This window comes from Pipistrellus hanaki (genome assembly GCF_964339955.1).
Source record: "Pipistrellus hanaki genome assembly, chromosome: 14".
Classification (NCBI taxonomy): domain Eukaryota; kingdom Metazoa; phylum Chordata; class Mammalia; order Chiroptera; family Vespertilionidae; genus Pipistrellus; species Pipistrellus hanaki.
The window spans coordinates 24,052,310-24,071,503 of NC_140516.1; the positions used below are offsets into that span (position 1 = coordinate 24,052,310).

At 38.5% G+C, this 19,194-nt stretch overlaps 1 protein-coding gene across 9 annotated transcripts in view; it reads left to right on the forward strand.

Moving 5' to 3' along the window:
• The window catches only part of ANK3 (ankyrin 3), a 555,635-nt gene that overhangs the window by 444,392 nt on the left and 92,049 nt on the right, over nucleotides 1-19,194 (forward strand). For 4 of the 9 annotated variants that reach the window (XM_084903932.1, XM_084903933.1, XM_084903937.1 and 1 more), the window contains 6 exons: nucleotides 601-699; nucleotides 784-882; nucleotides 1,418-1,513; nucleotides 6,190-6,262; nucleotides 6,424-6,486; nucleotides 14,963-15,016. In XM_084903932.1, the coding sequence (XP_084760058.1) occupies nucleotides 601-699; nucleotides 784-882; nucleotides 1,418-1,513; nucleotides 6,190-6,262; nucleotides 6,424-6,486; nucleotides 14,963-15,016 (484 nt within the window). The remainder of the gene's footprint in view (nucleotides 1-600; nucleotides 700-783; nucleotides 883-1,417; nucleotides 1,514-6,189; nucleotides 6,263-6,423; nucleotides 6,487-14,962; nucleotides 15,017-19,194) is intronic. The other 5 variants (XM_084903938.1, XM_084903934.1, XM_084903936.1 and 2 more) reach the window with 3 other exon arrangements.

A 19,194-nucleotide genomic window follows, 5' to 3' on the forward strand; every position in this document is an offset into this window, starting at 1 on the left:
GGTCCTGCAGTTGGCCAGGCAGTACCCTGTAACTGGAGCATGTACACCTGCACCAGGCTCAGACTTCTCAGACCTCCTGAGCTCACCCGCAGCAGCCCTTCAGCTTTAGTATTGCTCTGTCATGCATTCTGATAATCGCCTACTGACTTGTGTTATCATTTAGCCCCTTCGTTTTGTTGCCTTGATTTTACATTCTCAGAGATAAGAGTCTTCAGTAAATGCTAGTCAAAATCTTTCCATAGAAGTCTTCTGACCCCTCCACAAGAAGCCACGGAATCAGCCTACCCAGGCTGTCAATCACTTCATCTCACCGCTCAGTCCTGAAAAGTTGTTGAGAATAAAATGAGCTAATGCAAGAGAGCACTGTGGGAAGTGATATGGGTAACTGTTTTCATGTGAGATGGTATTATTGTTTACACCTAAGACTAACTCTGAGAATTAATCAAGAGTGTTGGTTTGTTTTGCTTTGTTTATAGGAAAAAAAAAACTATTTTTGTCAGTTCAAAAAGAAAGATTAAATAATAATTTGCTTCTATATTTGGATGACTGCTACTAAAACTGTACTTATGATGTTTCTTTTTAAAAAATATGTAATTACAGATGGGATACACCCCACTCCACGTGGGTTGCCACTATGGAAACATCAAGGTCGTCAACTTCCTGCTCCAGCATTCTGCAAAAGTTAATGCCAAAACAAAGGTAAACTCCTTTCTCCTTTGTATCCACCGAAACCATGGATTGTGTCTGAGGAAATGAGTCATTTCTTCCACCTTCCTTCTACAGAATGGGTATACGCCATTGCATCAAGCAGCTCAACAAGGACATACACATATAATCAACGTCTTGCTTCAGAACAATGCCTCCCCCAATGAACTCACTGTGGTAAGAGCCGAGGGCCAGCTAGGGACAGGGAGATGGGCCCGGGCACTAGGATCTTCTCACATTTTTCACTGTGCACCAGAAGTTGTTTTTCCCCTTTCATTCAGAGGCTTGAGCAAGCATGCACCACAATGAAGGGAAAAGGATAGTAATTATGTATCAATAGTTGTGAGCTCTCCAGGGAGAGAGAGTTGCGATTAGTGCCTCACACTCAAAAACTACTGATTGCCTTGCCCCTAGTGAGAAGTACACAAGAAGAAGTAATATGGGCTTGTTTCCTTGATTAGTTAGGACATTAAGAACCTCTTGGACTCCATCTGTAGCAGCTCAGATGCTGCTGTATACGTAGGAACAGGTTCGGTGGGTTTCATGTAAAGTATGTCTGATGTAACTGTTTTGCATGTGGCAATGGAATGGGCTGTGGAGACACTCTGTCTTGGGATTTGTATGGGTGAAACCGGTGGATCTGGCATACAGGCTCTGAGACACGTGGGATTCCTTGCTAATTCCTTGTCCCTGTTTCCCTCCCTCTTCCCAGAATGGGAACACTGCCCTCGCCATTGCCCGGAGGCTTGGCTACATCTCCGTGGTGGACACGCTGAAGGTCGTGACTGAAGAGACCATTACGACGACGGTGAGTGTTGGACCCCGGGCCTGGCTACCTTAATACAAACATTCGGTAGATCTTTTAAGACATTTCTCAGACAGTAGATCTTTCCTGGCTTTTGCAGAGATTAATCCTCTTGCCTCCGTTCATAAACTATGAGCCATGTTTCCAGATGTTGTCACCTCATTGTGGGCACTTGGCATAGCAAAGCCCTCATCTCTGATACTAAGAAAACTTAAAAACACTAAAAACTCCTTTTAAAGTTGCATTTGTAGCTATGGAGTTTGTCATTCCATATAAAGCAAAATGTATTTATTTGTTTGGATATTTTTTAAAAGTTTTTCCATCCTGAAAGAAGGCACCGTTCACATCTGCAGACAGTTTGTATACACAGTGTTTCATAGAAAACACAGAAGCTGTTCCGGCCAGGGTGGCTCTGTTGGTTGGCTGTCGTCCAGTGCAAGAAAGGTTGCCAGTTCAATTCCCAGTCAGGGCCCATGCCCAGGTTGCTGGATGTATCCCCAGTAGGGGGTGTGCAGGAGGCAACCAGTAGATGCTTCTCTCTCACATGGATTTTCCCCAAGGTTTCTTGCTCACTCTCTTTCTTCCTCTCTCTCTAAAATCAATTAACAAACAAACAAAAACATACACATACATTGGTTGAGGGGCTCTTTAGCAATCTGTTATTACAGTTATTTAACTATCTACATACTTTAGAAACTAAATAATAAGCGTGCTGATTACAAGAGAGAAGTTGGATAATGGGTGAAAGAGAAAGCAATAGCTTTAATGGAGTGGCATGATGGTTATCAACCAAGGGCACGTTTCATTTTTTTTAATTGAATTTATTGATGTGGTATTGTTAATATAATTATATAAGTTTCAGGTATACAATTCTACAATACATCATCTATATATTTTATTGTGTGTTCACCACATCAAGTCAGGTCTCCTCCCATATCCATATCCCACCATCCTCCCCTTCTTCCCCCCACACACACATCTTTATCTTCTTCCAGACACATTTTTAACTTCAAGATACAGTTTGTGTGGGAGCTGATTCCCATATGTTGTTTTCATGTACCTCTTGAGGGTTTCCTTAATGTCTATTATTAAATTCTCAAGAAAAGAGTTAAAACAAATAATGTTAATATCCTTAATTTTATAAGATCTCATGTAGCTCTTTCTAGAGTGGGGAATGAGAGGGAGGAGGACAAGGTAGTAAACAATGGTCAGCTGTCACCATGCTAGATGGGAAGTCACTGCAGCAAATCAGGACGTCTCAAAAATGTATAGATTCTACAACAGCTAATAGCTGTTTTGAAAATGAAATGTATTTTAATGAATACTGACTTTATGCTTATTCAAAATGTATATATATGCTTATTCAAAATGTATATATACACTTTTTTTGGAACACCACGTGACTCAACACAAGGCCTATATCTAAGACTTCTACTTCAGTGTTAGAGAATTGAAACTCATAGAATAGTTCAAAATCCAATCTTATTTGATTGAATGTAAGTGACTTTGTCACCCATTCAGGAAGTTCTCCTATAACTTTTCTGGTTTCCTTGATACCAGAAAAGTTAGAGGAGAAAATAAAGTTACAGGCAGAGAAAGTCAGGTCACAGCCTCAGGAAATCTTCTGCAGGATGGACTTCAAGGCTCCGATTCCTAATGAAGGACACCCCACATTGGGGGCCAAAGCCATCTCACACTCATCTTCATGAGCCTAGTTGGTTTCTGCCTCAGAGAGAAGACAAGACGGCATTCTTGCTAACAGGAAAGATTCAGTTGGCCTAGTGAGAAAAATGAGGCTTTCACTAATTGGAGTTCTCACACTGATTAGAAAATAGTCCTTCCAAGTCCCTAAGATTCAGCCCAGCACTGGTATGTGAGACTGTATTTCACGCTGAGACACCACCCTGCCAGCCCTGCTGTGGCAGTCCCATGCGATCCGGTTTACAGGAGGACTGACGCCATTCAGGGTGGAGCCTGATCTTAAATTCACTACACACGGCGCTGTCTCCACCAGAGGCAGACCTTTGCACAGCCAGTCACTGGGGCCCCATTGTTTCCAGAAGAAGACTTTAATGTTTAAAATGCCTTTGAAAAAAAAAAAAAAAAAAAAAAAAAAAAGCTGTCTCCCATAGGAGCACTGTGGAAGATATGGCAATTCTGAGAAAGATGCAGCAAAGGAAACTAACTATGTAGAAAGAAGCTGGTATGCAAAGATATGAATGAAGGTGTTTAAGTTGTGTTGTTGAAAATACTCAGTTCCCTGAATAGTAATGAGCAGAGTACATCTATCACTCAGATCTGTTTTTTTTTTTAAATTAGTGAGTGCTTATGTTCAATCTTTTCTTTTTAAATATATATATATTTATTGATTTCAGAGAGGAAGGGAGAGGGAGAGAGAAATGGAAGTATCAATGATGAGTGAGAACCATTGATCGGCTGCCTCCTGCACACCCCATACTGGGGATCAAGCCTGCAACCAGGGCATGGGCCCTGACCTGGAATCGAATGTGACCTCCTGGTTCATAGGTGGACTTTCAACCACAGAGCCATGCCAGCAAGCCAGATCTATGTTTTGAGTTCCATTGTCGAATAATGGGAACCAGGGCTCGTTGGAGAAATGGCTGAATCCAGCTAGAACTAGTGTAGGAAATACATAAATGAGCTAGGAACATCTGGTAGTGCCAAAATAGTAATAGTAATAATAAATAATAATAATAATAATAATAATAATAATAATAATAATAAGGAAATATCCCCCCTCCACCCCAAATAAACAAGTCAATAAGTACACACACAAAAATGGTGGAGACATGTCAACGGGGCACAGGAATCAGTGGAAAGAGTCCCCAGTGCTGAAAGCTGCAACAATTTGAGCAAAAAGTAAAAAAGCAGTACCAGGGTATAGTGCAAAGTATAAAATCAATAGCCCTGAGTCCATTCTGGTAAGCAAATGACTAGATAAGGAGGGAAGAAGAGACACATTTCTCAGGCAAAAGAACTGTAAATAAAGAACTGTAAATAATTTTTGAGCCTACATGCGCTGAAGGGTTGGATATACAATACTAGTAAGTCCCCGCTGCTGAAGTCTGGGTTGAGCAGAGTGACTTCCTCCCAAAGAAGACGGGATGAAAGGGGCAGAGGGGACAGAGTGACTTGACGTGGAGATGCCAGGCAAGCACTGCGTCAGGCAGGTGATGAGGCTAACGTCAGCACCACCAAGTCAGACTGATGGTATGTGATAAAAACGGCGCTTTACCTCTGTGGTCTTCCTCTCAAAGCCATATCACCTCAACCTCATCATGAGGAAGACATGAGACAAATTCCAGTCAGGAGACATTCCACAAGACACCTGATCAGTTTGGCCTCAAAACTGTCAAGATCATTAATAACAAGGAAAGTCTGAGAAACTCACAGCCAAGAGGAGAAATGACAACCAAAGATAATGTGGTATCCTGAATGGGCTCCTAGAACAGAATTCGGTAGAAATGTTAAAAATCTGAATATAGACTTTAATTAATAATCATGTACTCATATTGGTCCCTTAATTGTAATAAATGTACCATTAACTGTAATAATGTAAGATGTGAATAATAGGGGAAACGTGGTGAACTCTCTATAATATCTTACAGTATTTCTGTAAATTTAAAATTGTCCCCAAATAAAGCCTTATTTGGAAAAAAAAAAATGTTCAAGTTCAGTGTTACATGCTGGAAGCAGCACCAGATAGTGCTGTATTTTAAAATGATAACCGAGGACAGGGTGTGCAGTCACATTTACCAAGAATTGGTAAAAACTATGGTAAGAAGCTGGGGATTTTACCCTTCCTGAATTTTAATGGTATAGATTTTTTTTTTTCAATTGCCTTATTTAAATGTGTATCTTCCTTTGTTCCATAGTCTTTCATGTGCTCAGAGTTAAAAGAGGACTCTTTGAAACTAAAACATTAAGTCATTGAGATTTTCTAACGAGTAATGCTGTCGGTGTATCTGGATGGATACAATCTCTCTAGGTCAAAAGCTATTGGAGCAAGCAAGAGATTCAGCAGAGCTTTTGCTTGCACTATACCATTCTCTAAGAGGTTCAAATGATCTTGCAAAAGCATTACCTCTAAAATATTTTTTCATATACTAGCATATATATATATATATATATATATATATATATATATATATATATAATCGCGAGAGAGTCATTAAATTATGTAATTTGTACAATCAATATTGATTTATTCTAGAAATTAAGATGACACCCTAGGCAGGGAAGACAAAATAAATGGCTGGCTTGATAAGTAGTGAAGACACATATTTCTTGCCATGCATTTGGCTTATTTTCAGCCAAGACATTTAGTAGGATAAGGTGGCAGATTCATCAGACCAGGAAAAAGTATCTGCAATCTCTCTCCTCGCTTCCTTGGAAAAGCTTTAGTAGAGATTTCAATCTTTTTAAGCTGGTGTGCGTTGTCCCTAAAATTGTCTCACCTTGTGTTTGTTCTCAGCTGTGTATATGGTGAGGACTTAGATTACTGAAGGACATTATGATGTCATTTTATACTGAGGGGCTTTAGGATAAGAAACACATAAGCCAACTAATAATAAACCAACTGATTTAGAAAGAAAGATTCTCCTTAAAACATGCTCTTTCCTCCCTCTAAAGTCACTGCTTCTTTTTGTTGTTACCAGACTGTCACAGAGAAGCACAAAATGAATGTTCCAGAAACAATGAATGAAGTTCTTGATATGTCTGATGACGAAGGTATGAAAACCTCCTTTGAATTCTTAATAGTTAAGTGACTGTGTATTTGTTTACTGAAGAAAGTTCATTGCAAAAATATTTTCAGAAACCTTAGAATATGCTGTTGTAGCATCAACAGGTTACGTTTTCCACCCACTTACACTGTTCGCTTACTCATGCAGTTCGTAAGGCCAACGCCCCTGAAATGCTCAGTGATGGCGAGTATATCTCAGATGTTGAAGAAGGTATTTGCAATTTTTTATTGTGATGACACTTAACTACCATCTTTATCCTCCATTTCTTATCTTTGAAATGTAGCACTTCCTTGAGTTACTAACTTTTCATTTTACCTTGAGATGATTAATTTGTGTCATTTAAACAGCGTATATTTGATGTTACTGATTATCTTCTTTTAGTCTCTCTGAATCAGTTCTTGAACCCGTTTTCCAGCTTAAAAATACAAGTCTCGCTAATTATCTGGATTCATTTCTTTCATTTGTTTCTATTAAGCAGGAAATTGATGTTTTTATTACTTAACATCTGAAAATCTCAAAAGGGAAAACTGATTCATCCTTATAGCTAAAATATTTTTTGAATAGCAAGAGAAAGTCTCCTTATAGGTAAGGAATCAGTTTCCCATTCTAAGATTTTCTCTAAGCTTTTTAGCAAAAGCACCTTTTGATCTTGGACTAATAATGAAAACTCAACCTGAACCAAATTACTTTTAAAATATGAATTTTCAATATTGATTTCATGAAAGAAATAACAATATAAGTGATTGTAGTTATACTTCATGTGCTTAAAAGAAACGATCTGTCTTCTGTCTTATTTAAAAATCAATACATTTGACCAGGCCATATATTACTTAATGACATTTTTAAAAGGCTCGGGGAAACTAGCATTTTTACCATGAATATTATAAAGATGGCAAGTCATGGAGTTTTGCTGTAATAATTAAACATTTACTTATATAATGTATGTTATATTTATGTTTCTTTCTTGCACCATTCGACTTTCTAAAACTATACTCTATTTACTGCTCCCTCCGTTTGCCATCTTGCATGTAGTAGTATTTTTCTCTTGAATCGGTCTTGGTGTTGCTAGTCTTCCTCTGCCTTTAGGTAACTTGCCCATTTTAATTATTGTTTCTTCTTTGATTTGTACAAATTTAATTGGAAATGTGAGTAGTGGACAAGTCTACCTGATCCACAGTCACTTTAACTGTTTGGTGTACAATGACTGCCCAGTGTTAGTCTGTGGCAGGGACTGCACACCCAGAGAACTAATTCTTGGTGATCATTAAGGACTTGGAAAGACCGGTCTCATTGTTTGTAAATATTGTTTGGATAAATGTTAACAAAGGTTTATTCATTTTTCTTCCTTTTCCTCTAAAACATCAGCTATATGTTTACATCCCCAAATAGATAATATTTGTATCTTCTTTAGTAATATGCTTTCTTGTCATGTTATATTTCAATGCCTTCTAATGCCACATTTTCAGAGTAATTTCTGACAGGCAGGAGATACAAGAAAAATGATATTCTTACATAGATCTGTACACAGGCAGCCCATGATATCAAAAGTAAGTTTTTGTAATGAAATTATTATGAAATATAGTATGATAATCACAGACCTAAAAATTTGCTAGTTTTTAACATACTATCCAAAAATAGCCTCACTGATGAGAAGCTATGTTTGAATGGACTATATAATGCCTTATCCTTGTGGATAGCTAACCAAATAATTTCAAAAAAGGAGAAATTTTGCAACTCTTCATTTGAAGATACTTGATCTAGCTTTTTAACTAGAAATGACAATCATTTCCTTTAGATGTATCTCAGTTTGGGAATTTGAAATAAATAAGAAAATTTGAATTCTCATTTTATCCATCTTTCCTTAAACACGTTGGGGTATGTCCGGGGGCTATGGGAGTCAAATGGCTTTTGATTTCATAATGTCGAAGAATTTAATGTCAAAACGTTTTTCTTAAAGGTCACAACCTGAGCAATAGCCATCTAGCGCTGGAATTACCTCCATAGAACCCTCTGCTTAGGAGTTTCTTTTCCTAATACCCCAAATCCGTGGTTGGCAAACTGTAGCTCACGAGCCACGTGCAGCTCTTTGGCCCCTTGAGTGTGGCTCTTCCACCAAGGCCTGGAATAATCAATTTTGAAGAAGTGGCGTTTAAGTTTAAAAAATTTGGCTCTCAAAAGAAATTTCAATCATTGTACTGTTGCTATTTGGCTCTGTTAACTAATGAGTTTGCCAACCACTGCCCCAAATTATAGGAATTCCCCGGTTCCCAAGCTGCCTGTACCATTATGAATAGCTCAGACTTTAAAAATTCTTCTTTATTGAGTATTCTGCAGCTTCTACTCATTGATCCAGGCTCTTGATATATCTGGCACTATTTAGAACAAAATCTGCCTCTTCTAGTGACAGTCCTTTCAATGTTTAAAAACAGTTCTCATATATCTTCTTAGTCTTTTTTTCTCAAGGCATATTACCACTGCTTTCTTCCACTGTCCCCCACTATCATACTCAGTCTCCTGTGTACATTTCAATGTGCCTCAGGGAAATCCATCTCAACTGTGGTGGCCTGAACTAAACACAATATTCTACATGTGGTGTGATCCAAGCAGACTGTAGAAGAGTTATTGCTTTGTCCCTAGATGGCATTAAAAATCTATTATTAAAGATTAAGATACATTTGGGATTGTAATGTACATTTAATTTGAGTCATATTAATATTGCTGTTGGCTAAAGTCCCTAAATTTTATTTATATGAGCTTCAGTAAGCCACGTTTTTCCTGTCATATAACACATCATTTTTTTGCTGTGGAAATTAGCTCTTCTAGAATTACTCCAAACCCCAAAATAAGTCATTTAGAAATGTTAATTCTGAAAGGCCTTTACAGTCTTAATGATAATTTGTACTTCTGACTCACTTGCCTGACAGTTTGGCCAGAACTTCACCACTTTCATTGGGTTAGGAGCTGCCTGTTCAGTAAGCCTGAGGAACTGTTGCAAATGTTTATTTCCTCGAAACCACATGTTGTGAAAATGTCTTTCTACAAGCTCTAGTAAGAGATTGTTAACGCTGGTAACCCAGTGTGCCAACAATATCAGCAGATTTTTTAAAGCCAATAAAAATAATAGCAATATATGCTGTCAGTTTTTCCCAAGAAAGAAAAGATGAATGGATGTGTAGTATGGGAAAAATATAATTGTCATTTTAAATTTTAAAAACTGACTAAATGTTAACAGAACAGTGGTCTCTCTTCTTTCTTGCTTGCTTTCTCCTCTTAGGTCCACTTTGAGAAATTAGTAGAGGGGAAAGAATGTTGGGATTACTTTCTCAAAAAAAGGAAAACAAGTCTAGACAATGTTATCATTCAGTGACTCCAGGAACAATGGAGTCAAGTTAGGGAGTAGAACAAAGGATGAAGCAGAGCAGGGAGGAAAAGCTATAAAGCAAGCTTCTCTAAGGCAGGTTGTGAAGCCCAAACATGACGCAGGGAAGGGCAACAGAGCTCCTCTGTTTACCAGGACAGACTGGGTCACAAGTATCTTACTGCCCTCCTGTCTTCTTTCCCAGGAAATATGTGACATACATTAAAATAAATATACATACAACATATAATATCTTGATTCTAGTGCCAGTTAGATTCTTATGTTTTACAATTCAGTTTGCAATTCAAAAGAAAGGAAAGAAGAAGGAGAGAGAAGAGGGTGGGAGGAAGGAAGGAGGAAAATAAGAGAAAAATAAAAACAAAGGGAAGAGAGGGAGAAAGGAAATTGAAATTAAGGTTTGCATTGTCTTCCAGCCTTGGTCCCTTCCCAAGAGATTTCACAGTTAGCTTTAGTTGAGCACTGCTTTTAAGGGGTAGTTTCCTACAAAATGTATTTTTGCAAAACCTTTTAAAGTCTATAAGATGTTATTTCCATTTTCATAATTCTACTGGAATGAGTAGCAGATATAAAGAACTAAAGAGAGGACATAAGAGATATGGAAGTAAGCCATGAAAAGTAAAACCCAAAGAGGCGACTCCGTGAAATGTGACTCTACTGAACAGATTTATGAGACAACTGGATGAGCAAACTCTTGCTGGGAGGAATTACTTAGTTCTCGGGCACTTACCAATTTGATAGAGCTGCACAATCTCTTCAGAACCAAGTGCAGGTACTAAATATTAAAGTAAAAAATAAGGCTCTAAATACATATGTGTAGAAGTAATTATCAAGAAGGTATGGGTTTGAGATACAATAAAGTAATAAAATTCCATCCTGCATTAGAGTGGCATGAGGGCTGAGCAGAGTCATGCCCAGCTCACTTTGGTGCCTAGTTCAGTGCCTAGTAGAAGCCGCAGTAAATTAAAATCCACAGATTTCAAAGAACTGAAAGGGCTGGGTCAGTATCGTGTAGCCGTGCTCTCCATTATGCTCAGGAGGAAGCAACGCCCAAATACATGTTGAGTGGCTTGTCCAACCAGGTGATAGATACCCTTGTCTGGCAAGGAGACATATCTGTCTGTGGTTTTAGATGATCTCTTCCCATGATAACGCTAACATGACCTTGTTTTCTTGTCAAGAATGAATTTTTCAACTTCTTTTTGTTTAATTTTTATTTCTTGAATTAGAAGAAGAAAAAAAAAACATAAACAAAAAACAATGATTTGGTGTCCCACTTATTTTCTTGTATGTGCCCTGACCAGGGATTAAAAAACCGTGGCATATTGGGACAATGCTCTAGCTCAGTGGTTGGCAAACTTGTTAATCAACAGAGACAAATATCAACAGTACAAAGATTGAAATTTCTTTTGAGAGACAAATTTTTTAAACTTCTTCTAATGCCACTTTTTCAAAATAGACTTGCCCAGACCATGGTATTTTGTGAAAGAGCCACACTCAAGGGGCCATAAGAGCTGCATGTGGCTCTTGAGCCGCAGTTTGCCGACCACGGCTCTAGCTGACTGACCTTCCAGGCTAGTGCTATTTTTAAACTCCTTAAGGAAAAAAATTGCGTATAGGAAAGAGAATAAATAATGCTTTTCAGAATTATCACAAGATAATAGCTATATTTTAAAGGCATTAATGAGACTATAATAGAAATATTATACATTGGAAAGGCACTTTGGATAGAAGAGCAGGAAGAGGCCAAACGCTTACCCACAAAGTATGCAGGATCTGGCACTCCTTTGTACCTGGGGACAGCACTCATGTTCCTGTTTTTCAAATATGGTCCTCACGCAGCTGAGTAATGAGCTGAGACTAAGGTGGTCTGGCTTTGGAGTCAAGGATGGGTGAATCATTAAAACCGAATTACCCCAAGGAAGAACCAATCAGCAGGATACTGCCACCTTCAAGTTAGCTACCTAATTTCTCTGCAAGTAAGAACCAACATTTTAGTTTGTGGCTAGTAATTTATTCATCATCTAGTCTTCTTATAAGTGGCATAGATTTTAGATAATGAAAAGGGTGTATATAACCTTGCACCCCTTCCTAGCTGCATTCCAGCATTCATCTTAGGTGTTCATTTGACTAAGTCGGTGCGTGTACTGTCTACTCTTATTTAGATGGCTGAGGAAAAGTTCTGGATTAGCATTAAGGAATATTGAAAAGAAAACAAAAAATTGTAGCTTCTATCACAACATTGTCTCTTTCTACCTCTTCACAGGAAAGACACTAGATTCTTTTTCTCCTCTGGGATGAGTTTGTTTATTAACCCAGCCGAGATCACAGGGGACATTTTTCATTGCCGCGTCTGGAAAAGTTCCAACACTGAGTCATGCTTGCTTGCTTTAGAAACTATATCTAGCGTGAATTAAGGAGCAGTAAACTGCTATACAGCTTTTTAAAGAAGCACATCTAGCCGCAAAGAACAGCACACTGCTCAAGAGTAAAGAAGCAAGTTGTCTTTTATTCTCTTTTTTATAAAAAAGAAAACAGCCTGAGCAACAAGAGTCGTTTGTTCTGTGGGACAGCAGCAACTTGTTATTGTCTAAGAGATGTGCCAATTTTGCCATTCAAGCCTGCTTCCTGGTTGGCCACCTATGAAGCCAGGATCTTCTGAGCACGTAATGCTAGGGACGGGAAAGAAAGACCGCGGAGGCTGGCCCTCCCACAGCAGCACAGGAATCCCCTAAAAAGACACATTCTTCTTCATTCTTCTTAAAACCACCTCTTCCACTCCTGGCTCATCTCATCATTTTCTCAGCTTACCCCATTGTTCTCATATGTTTGAAAGAGAGAACAAGGAAAGGTTATATTCCAGCATTTAGTTTACGTGCTGAAAGAACCCCCCTACTGCCAGGAGGTGCTGGAAAACAAATGCTTAAAGTGAGACCCCAAGTATCTGCTCATTCCTGACTCAGAGGGCAGGTGGAGAGTGCAGGAGGCAGGAGAGAACGCTCACTCCATTCTTGACCTTGGGCTTGGGGCCATCAGCCTCTCTCTGAGTCTCCAACCATCTCAAGAAGGTACTGGAGTCATGAGCACCTTTTGGGCCTCCAGCCAAACGCAAGTGCCTGTGCTACACACAGGAACCTCTGAAGCAAAGGGCACAATTCTGTCATCTGTACATCCCAGCTTCCTGGTATCCATCTCTCAGAACGCTCACAGGAGGCCTTGCTTAATACAAACTCTTGATCTCGAGTGCAAATTGCAAGGTGAAATATGTACAATCTGGAATCTAAGTAATTTTCCCATTAACTATTGTGTGACTCCAGGAAAGAATTAGACTTTTGGAACTAAAGTTTGAGTGGCTCGGGGGTCCTAAACTTATTGTATTCCTCTTCCTTTCTACTTCCGTTTCTTTGCTTTTCTGAGAATGCCAATATCAGGGGATTGAGAGAAAAAGATAATGGGAGCGAATATAGTTAGTCATTTGGATTCTCCATGATGAAAATTTATTGTCTAAATGTCAGTGGAGGAAAAACATCTTTTCATTAGGCTTTGAGTTGATGGAAAATAATTTTTCTTCAAAGCTTTTTTTTTTTTTTTTTTTTTTTTTTTTGCATTTTTATGTTTCTTCTGTGAGCCTTCAAAAAATAAAATATGCTGGGTCTTATTTGGTTTATCTCTAATGAGTTTAGTAATACTACACAAAGCTGCTGTGAAGATGGAAAAAAAAATATGAAACATTTAGAACAGTGACCAGCATATAGTAGGTGCTCATTAAATGGCAGTCCTTTTGTTGTTGTTGTTAAATGTATAAAACTACTTATCCTGCTTTCTGCTGCAGAATATAGAATTAGAGAATAAAGCAGTACAGGAAGAGGGAGAACATTGAGATTTTGGGTCTTCAGGTAAAAAAATATATATATAGATGAACAAATAATTGAATTTTAACAACTAATGAATATAAATGTTGCTTGTCACTTGGATAATAATCCAATTTCAATGGCCCTAAATATGTGGCCTACTCAGCCCATTTCCTACAACTCAGTTGTCTATCACTGCAGTAAATCTGCCTTTTTGCCATCCTGGGAGCATTGTCATTCTTTCCCTCTCATGCATGGTTCTCTGGCTCGGAATGGCCAACTTCCCATTTTTTCTCCTTTCTCCCTATCTTTACTCATATACATGCCCAGTCAACATTACCTGATCTACTCAATCAAACGTGAAGCCCTCATCCTCTGAGCTCTTGTATTACTGTGTCATTTCTCTTGCACTCTGTCATTGTGGTGTGGTGGTTAAGAGCTTGGATTCTGCAATCGGTCTAACCTAGACTCCACCACCAACTAGACATATGAGTTTTGAAAAATAACCAAACCTCTTATGAATCTGTTTTTTCACCAATAGAAGGGAAATAATAGTATCCTCTTCACAGGGTTGAGGGTTGTATGAGACATGCATATAAAATGCTCAGTTAGTACAGTGTCTAGCATATACACAGCACTAAAATTGTAGCCAGCAGGAGTAGCAGTACAGTTTTGTATCATTGTTTGTGCCGTGGTCTTAACATTTTTACTAGAAACTAAATGCTTCAAAGGCAATCGTTGGCTTTCTTCATAACACAGGTCCCAGTCCAGTGCTCTACTGTCTTACGACTGAAAGTGCGGTTGCGGTCACCCAGGAGTTTGTTATAAATGCAGGATCTCAGGGTCTCCCTTGACCTGTGGAATCAGCATCTGCATTTTAACAAGGTCTCCACGTGATACAAATATATGCATTGAAATTTGGAGACACTCCACTCGATTCATTGAATTCAGTTGCTGAAGCTGATGTTTTATTTATTCTCATCATTCCCACCAGGAAAATAGATTCAATTCTTTAGAAGCAGCACTGCCATTAGATAACTGCCATTCGTTTGTAAGGGTCCTTTAGACAGTGTTTATTAAAGTGTGGTCCCTGGGTCAGGAGCATCAGATTCACTTGGGGTCGTGGATGCTAACACATCCTACAGGTTGAGAACACTGCTTTAGAACACTGGGAAACTGCCACAAGTACATGAATAGTGTGCATCTCCTTCTTTCTACCTTAGTTCACCTCTCTGTCCCATCTCTTAAAGACATAAATAAGGTCAAATATCGTAAAATACCGTTTCCTATTCATGTTTGCCAAATATTTGCCAGTGCACATACACATCTTAATACCTACCTGGCAGATCTTTACATATCAAAATACTTTTCAGATGAATGAAACACACAGCCTAATGATTTGCCTGCCGTCCCTGTGTTTTGTTTTGTTTTGTTTTAATTTTATTCGTTTTTTGAATAGGTGGTAGATGCACATGGTATAAAATTCCCAAGGTAGAAGAGTTGTCGGTGAAAAGTAAGTCTCCCGTCTTCTCGTTGCTTCAGTAATGTAGTTGCCATCTCCAGATGCAATCGCTGAACTTTCATTGTACACATTTACTGAGCATGTACTATGTGCCAGGCTCTCCTCTGGGCCTTGGACACAGAAATATAAAGAAAAAGAAAACCCTGTCCTCATGGAGCTTACATTTGGTTACCAATCTCTCACACTATTTACTCAATAGCACAGCATATTGCAGTAGTTAAAAGTAGAGCTCTGTGTCAAACCAACTGATTTTGAATTTGATTTTCCCCACATAATCAGTAATCTTACTCTTAGTGTGAACAGGGTTTTATCTTGAAATAGAGATAACAATTCTATTTATAATATCATTGTGAGAATTATATGAAATAATACTTACAAAGCACCAACTAGTGCCTAGAACATAGTAAATGCTCAATAAATAGTGGTGTTGATTTTAATGATGTGATCTCATTCTACTCTTCTATAATGTACTCCAGAAATGCCTAAAGGGTTTCTCTTTCCCAATAGTTTTCATTTCTTCTCTTTGCTATGTGGTGATTTAAAAAAAAAAAAAAAATTATCACTTTTCTCAGAACAAGTAAATTTGAATCTTCTAACTTCTGATGATTAACTGCTTATCTGTAATACTGTTTGCTGATTTTTAGTAAGAAACCAATTCATAATAAATCACTGGAGTGTAAAGATTGATTTTTCTCTTTATTTCTTCTAATCTGTCTTCTAAATGATCTCATGTAATTTGGAGGTCTTGCATTAATTATTTAAGGTGTTTTGTACTCTTAATTTCAACTTTATAATGTTACAAAATTTATACCTTGGGAAGATTTCTGCATCTCACAGCAGAAGAACTAAGCAAAGATTCTGACAATATAATTTGATGTAGTTACCTTAAGGAACTTTCTTTATGATTCTAGTCTCTATCTAGTTAAGAAAGCAATTTTCAGCTCCTGGAAAAGTAACAAAAGCATTCCTTGGTGATGGGCTTAAGGGGGGGAAAGAGTAGAAGAAGATTATATGCAAAAATAAATAAGATAAAATAAAGAACTCCTGGGACATGTAAACACTTCTAAATATTGGGCCAAGAACCATTTCCTCTATTTTGCCTAAAAAGGAACCTTAGTGGGCATAAGTAAGAGAGCAAGGAACTTGGCTTAGGTATATTCCACCTCATACTGACACTGGACCAAGGACATGAAATCTAAAAAGGAATGAGGGCACACCTTTTTGAGCGACCACAGTCATGATAATCCTTTCATGTACATATTATCTTTCTTTCTCTCCTCTATCCTTGATTTTATTTTGTATTCTTTCCTGGTAGACAAAGTGTATGAAGCTTTGAAAGTTTGATTGTGGTACAGGAACCTCTTCTCTTAGCCTGGTCATGATAGAGGAGGACGAGGAGGAGGAGGAGGTAGCTGGGACATTGGAGAGGTAGCTGGGACAGCTTTCCTTATTTGGTTAATGGTGGGTCAAAGTAGACTTGAGGTGTTTTGTGTTCTTTTAACATTTTTCAGCCTCTGGCGTTATCTTGTTAGAAATGGATTAACTAAAAGAACACCCGGGCTTCTAATCTTGAAAGGCATGAAATCAATACTAAAAAAAAATGAGGCCTCTGGTGGCATTTACCAGTGTAGTTCCCCTGGACTTGGCAACCCTAATCACGTAATGCACTACAGAGCTAACTAGAATTCCCTAGGGATGCATTAGGCAACCAGTGTGTGACCTCTTTGGCTTACCTTTGGACCTTCTCATTTCTCATTGTGCTCTGCTTCCACTAATGATCACAATGTACCAACCCATCTCTACACTCATTGGCATCATTTATTATTATTATCTCCCCTGGTTGTGTGAGTTGACTGGGCTCAGCTGGGTTCTGGAGATCTTTCATGTCAGATAGCAGCTGAGGCAGAAATAACACGGCCAGGTGTTCACGAGGGTGTCTTTATTCAAAGGTCTGTTACCTCAGATGGCTGGAATGGCTGGGGATTGCCTGGGCATCTCTGTCTTTCTGAGCCACCTCTTTATGGCCACCTTGAGCTTCTTCACAAGCATGGTGGTCTCAAGGTAGTAAAATGTCTTACAATTTTAATGGCTTTCCCCAAAACAAGTGTTCCAGTAGACAGAGGCAGGAACTATTAGGTTTCTTTGAACTCGGACTCAGAAGTCATGCATAATCACTTCCCCTGCATTCTATTGTCCAAAAGTCAAGCCAGTGTACCAAACACTTATAAGAAACATAAACCCACTCAAGTACTTGTTAGTAAGTAAAAACTGGTGTTTCTTGGTAATATACAGAAATGGGCAAAAGTAGGTCTTCAGCTGCGAGTACACAAAACAGTTTATTCTTGTGTTATGAATTATTCTATTAGAACTATAAACTACTTTTGACCACCCCTGTATATATATTTAACTAAATATATCTGATGTTGGCTGAGTGTTGTCCATTAATAGAATTGCCTTTGTATAAGAAGTATTGGTCAGAAGCTGCCACTAATAAAATGTTTTTTGGTTTATAGAATGGATTAGAGGCAGTTAATAAATCACTCACCACAATTTACCTCATTCATTTCTGAACTTGGTACAGTAGTGTGTTATACTAAGTAGTAGCATGTCCTAATAATTATAGGATATTGTGTTTATTGAAAGGAAGGTAAGTTAGTTTTATTATTATTGTTCATTCTTTCATTCAATCAAGAAATATTTGTTGACTATCTAGGCCCTGTGTTAGCCAGTAGAGAGCAGGGACAAATTCCTGCTATGAGTGGATTTTTGCCCTAATCAGTATAAATAGTAGCAATTTAAATGCTAACTATATGAGTTCATGCATTCAGATGCTTGAGCACTAGAGAAAACTGAGTCATAGAATAATAGTAACAATTAGTGGGCATTAAGCCCTCACTTTGCGCATTATTCCATTTAATCCCCCCAAAAGGTTATTGGGATAGAGGCAGGGTTACTATTCCAGTTTTGTAGAGGTTGAAACTGACTCAGAGTAAAGAATGTTTCAAAGGTCACCTAATCTGTAGCAGTGGAACTTGGATTTTAATCCAGAGCACCTACCATTCAAAACTGCATTAAAATAATACCAGTGCCTTTATTTCTGAATTCTCTAACTTGTAAGAAATGTTTTGTGATATATATATATATATATATATATATATATATATATATATATATATCTTGATTTTAGAGAGGAATGGAGAAGAGAGAGATAGAAACATCACTGATGAGAGTCATTGATTGGCTGCCTCCTGCACGTCCCCTACTGGGAATCAAGCCCACAACTTGGTCATGTGCCCTTGACCAGTATGGAACCCGGGACCCTTCAGTCCATAGGCCAATGCTCTATCCACTGAGACAAACCGGCTAGGGCTTTACTTTTCTACAGTGGTAGGTGCATAATTTTTAATGTCATATGTTATTTTAATTCATCTTTGATCAAATGTATTGACAGCTCCCACAACTGTTCCAACCCCATGCTTCTTTTTGGTTTTACAATGACCATTATGAAATCTAAGAGGGATAGGTAGAGAGGAATGAAAACTTAATTTTATTGACCTTTTACTGCCTACCAGCCAATTATCAAGCTTGACATGCAAAAAAAAAGTGCTAAGTGACTGCAGAATGTAGATGGGAAAGAAAACACAACCACCAACCTCATTAATAAAAGTAATCATGAATTCAAATATTCATGGGGCATTTACACTATGCCAGGCCCCAGAAAAATTGGTTCCTAATCTGGGGGATCTCACCATCCAGTGGGAGACACTGAGCAGATGGTTCTCCTGGCAACACAGTCTGATAAGGGAAGCCCACCGGCGGGACACCTCACTCAAGAGGATGAGTGAGGGAGGGAGGAGTTCTAGGAAGAGTCAGACATTGGAGAAATGACTCAGATGCAGAAGGAGGGGTAAAGGTTCCATCAAGAGAATGCGCCCTGTGCAGTGGTTCAAAGTCTAGAAGACTTTCAGGAATTCCAGGGACTGCAATGTTCTGCATAGCAGAGGGCAGGCTGGGTGTGTAAGGAGGAGTGGCCAGAGAGAGGCTGGCCAACAAAGACCCTTTTTACATGGCAGTTTGGGACATTTTCTCCATTTTCACCATGACTCTCCCCAGGACTGGAAAGGATTCTTGCGCTGGGGAATATGTTTCCGTGTGGGCCAGGCATTCAT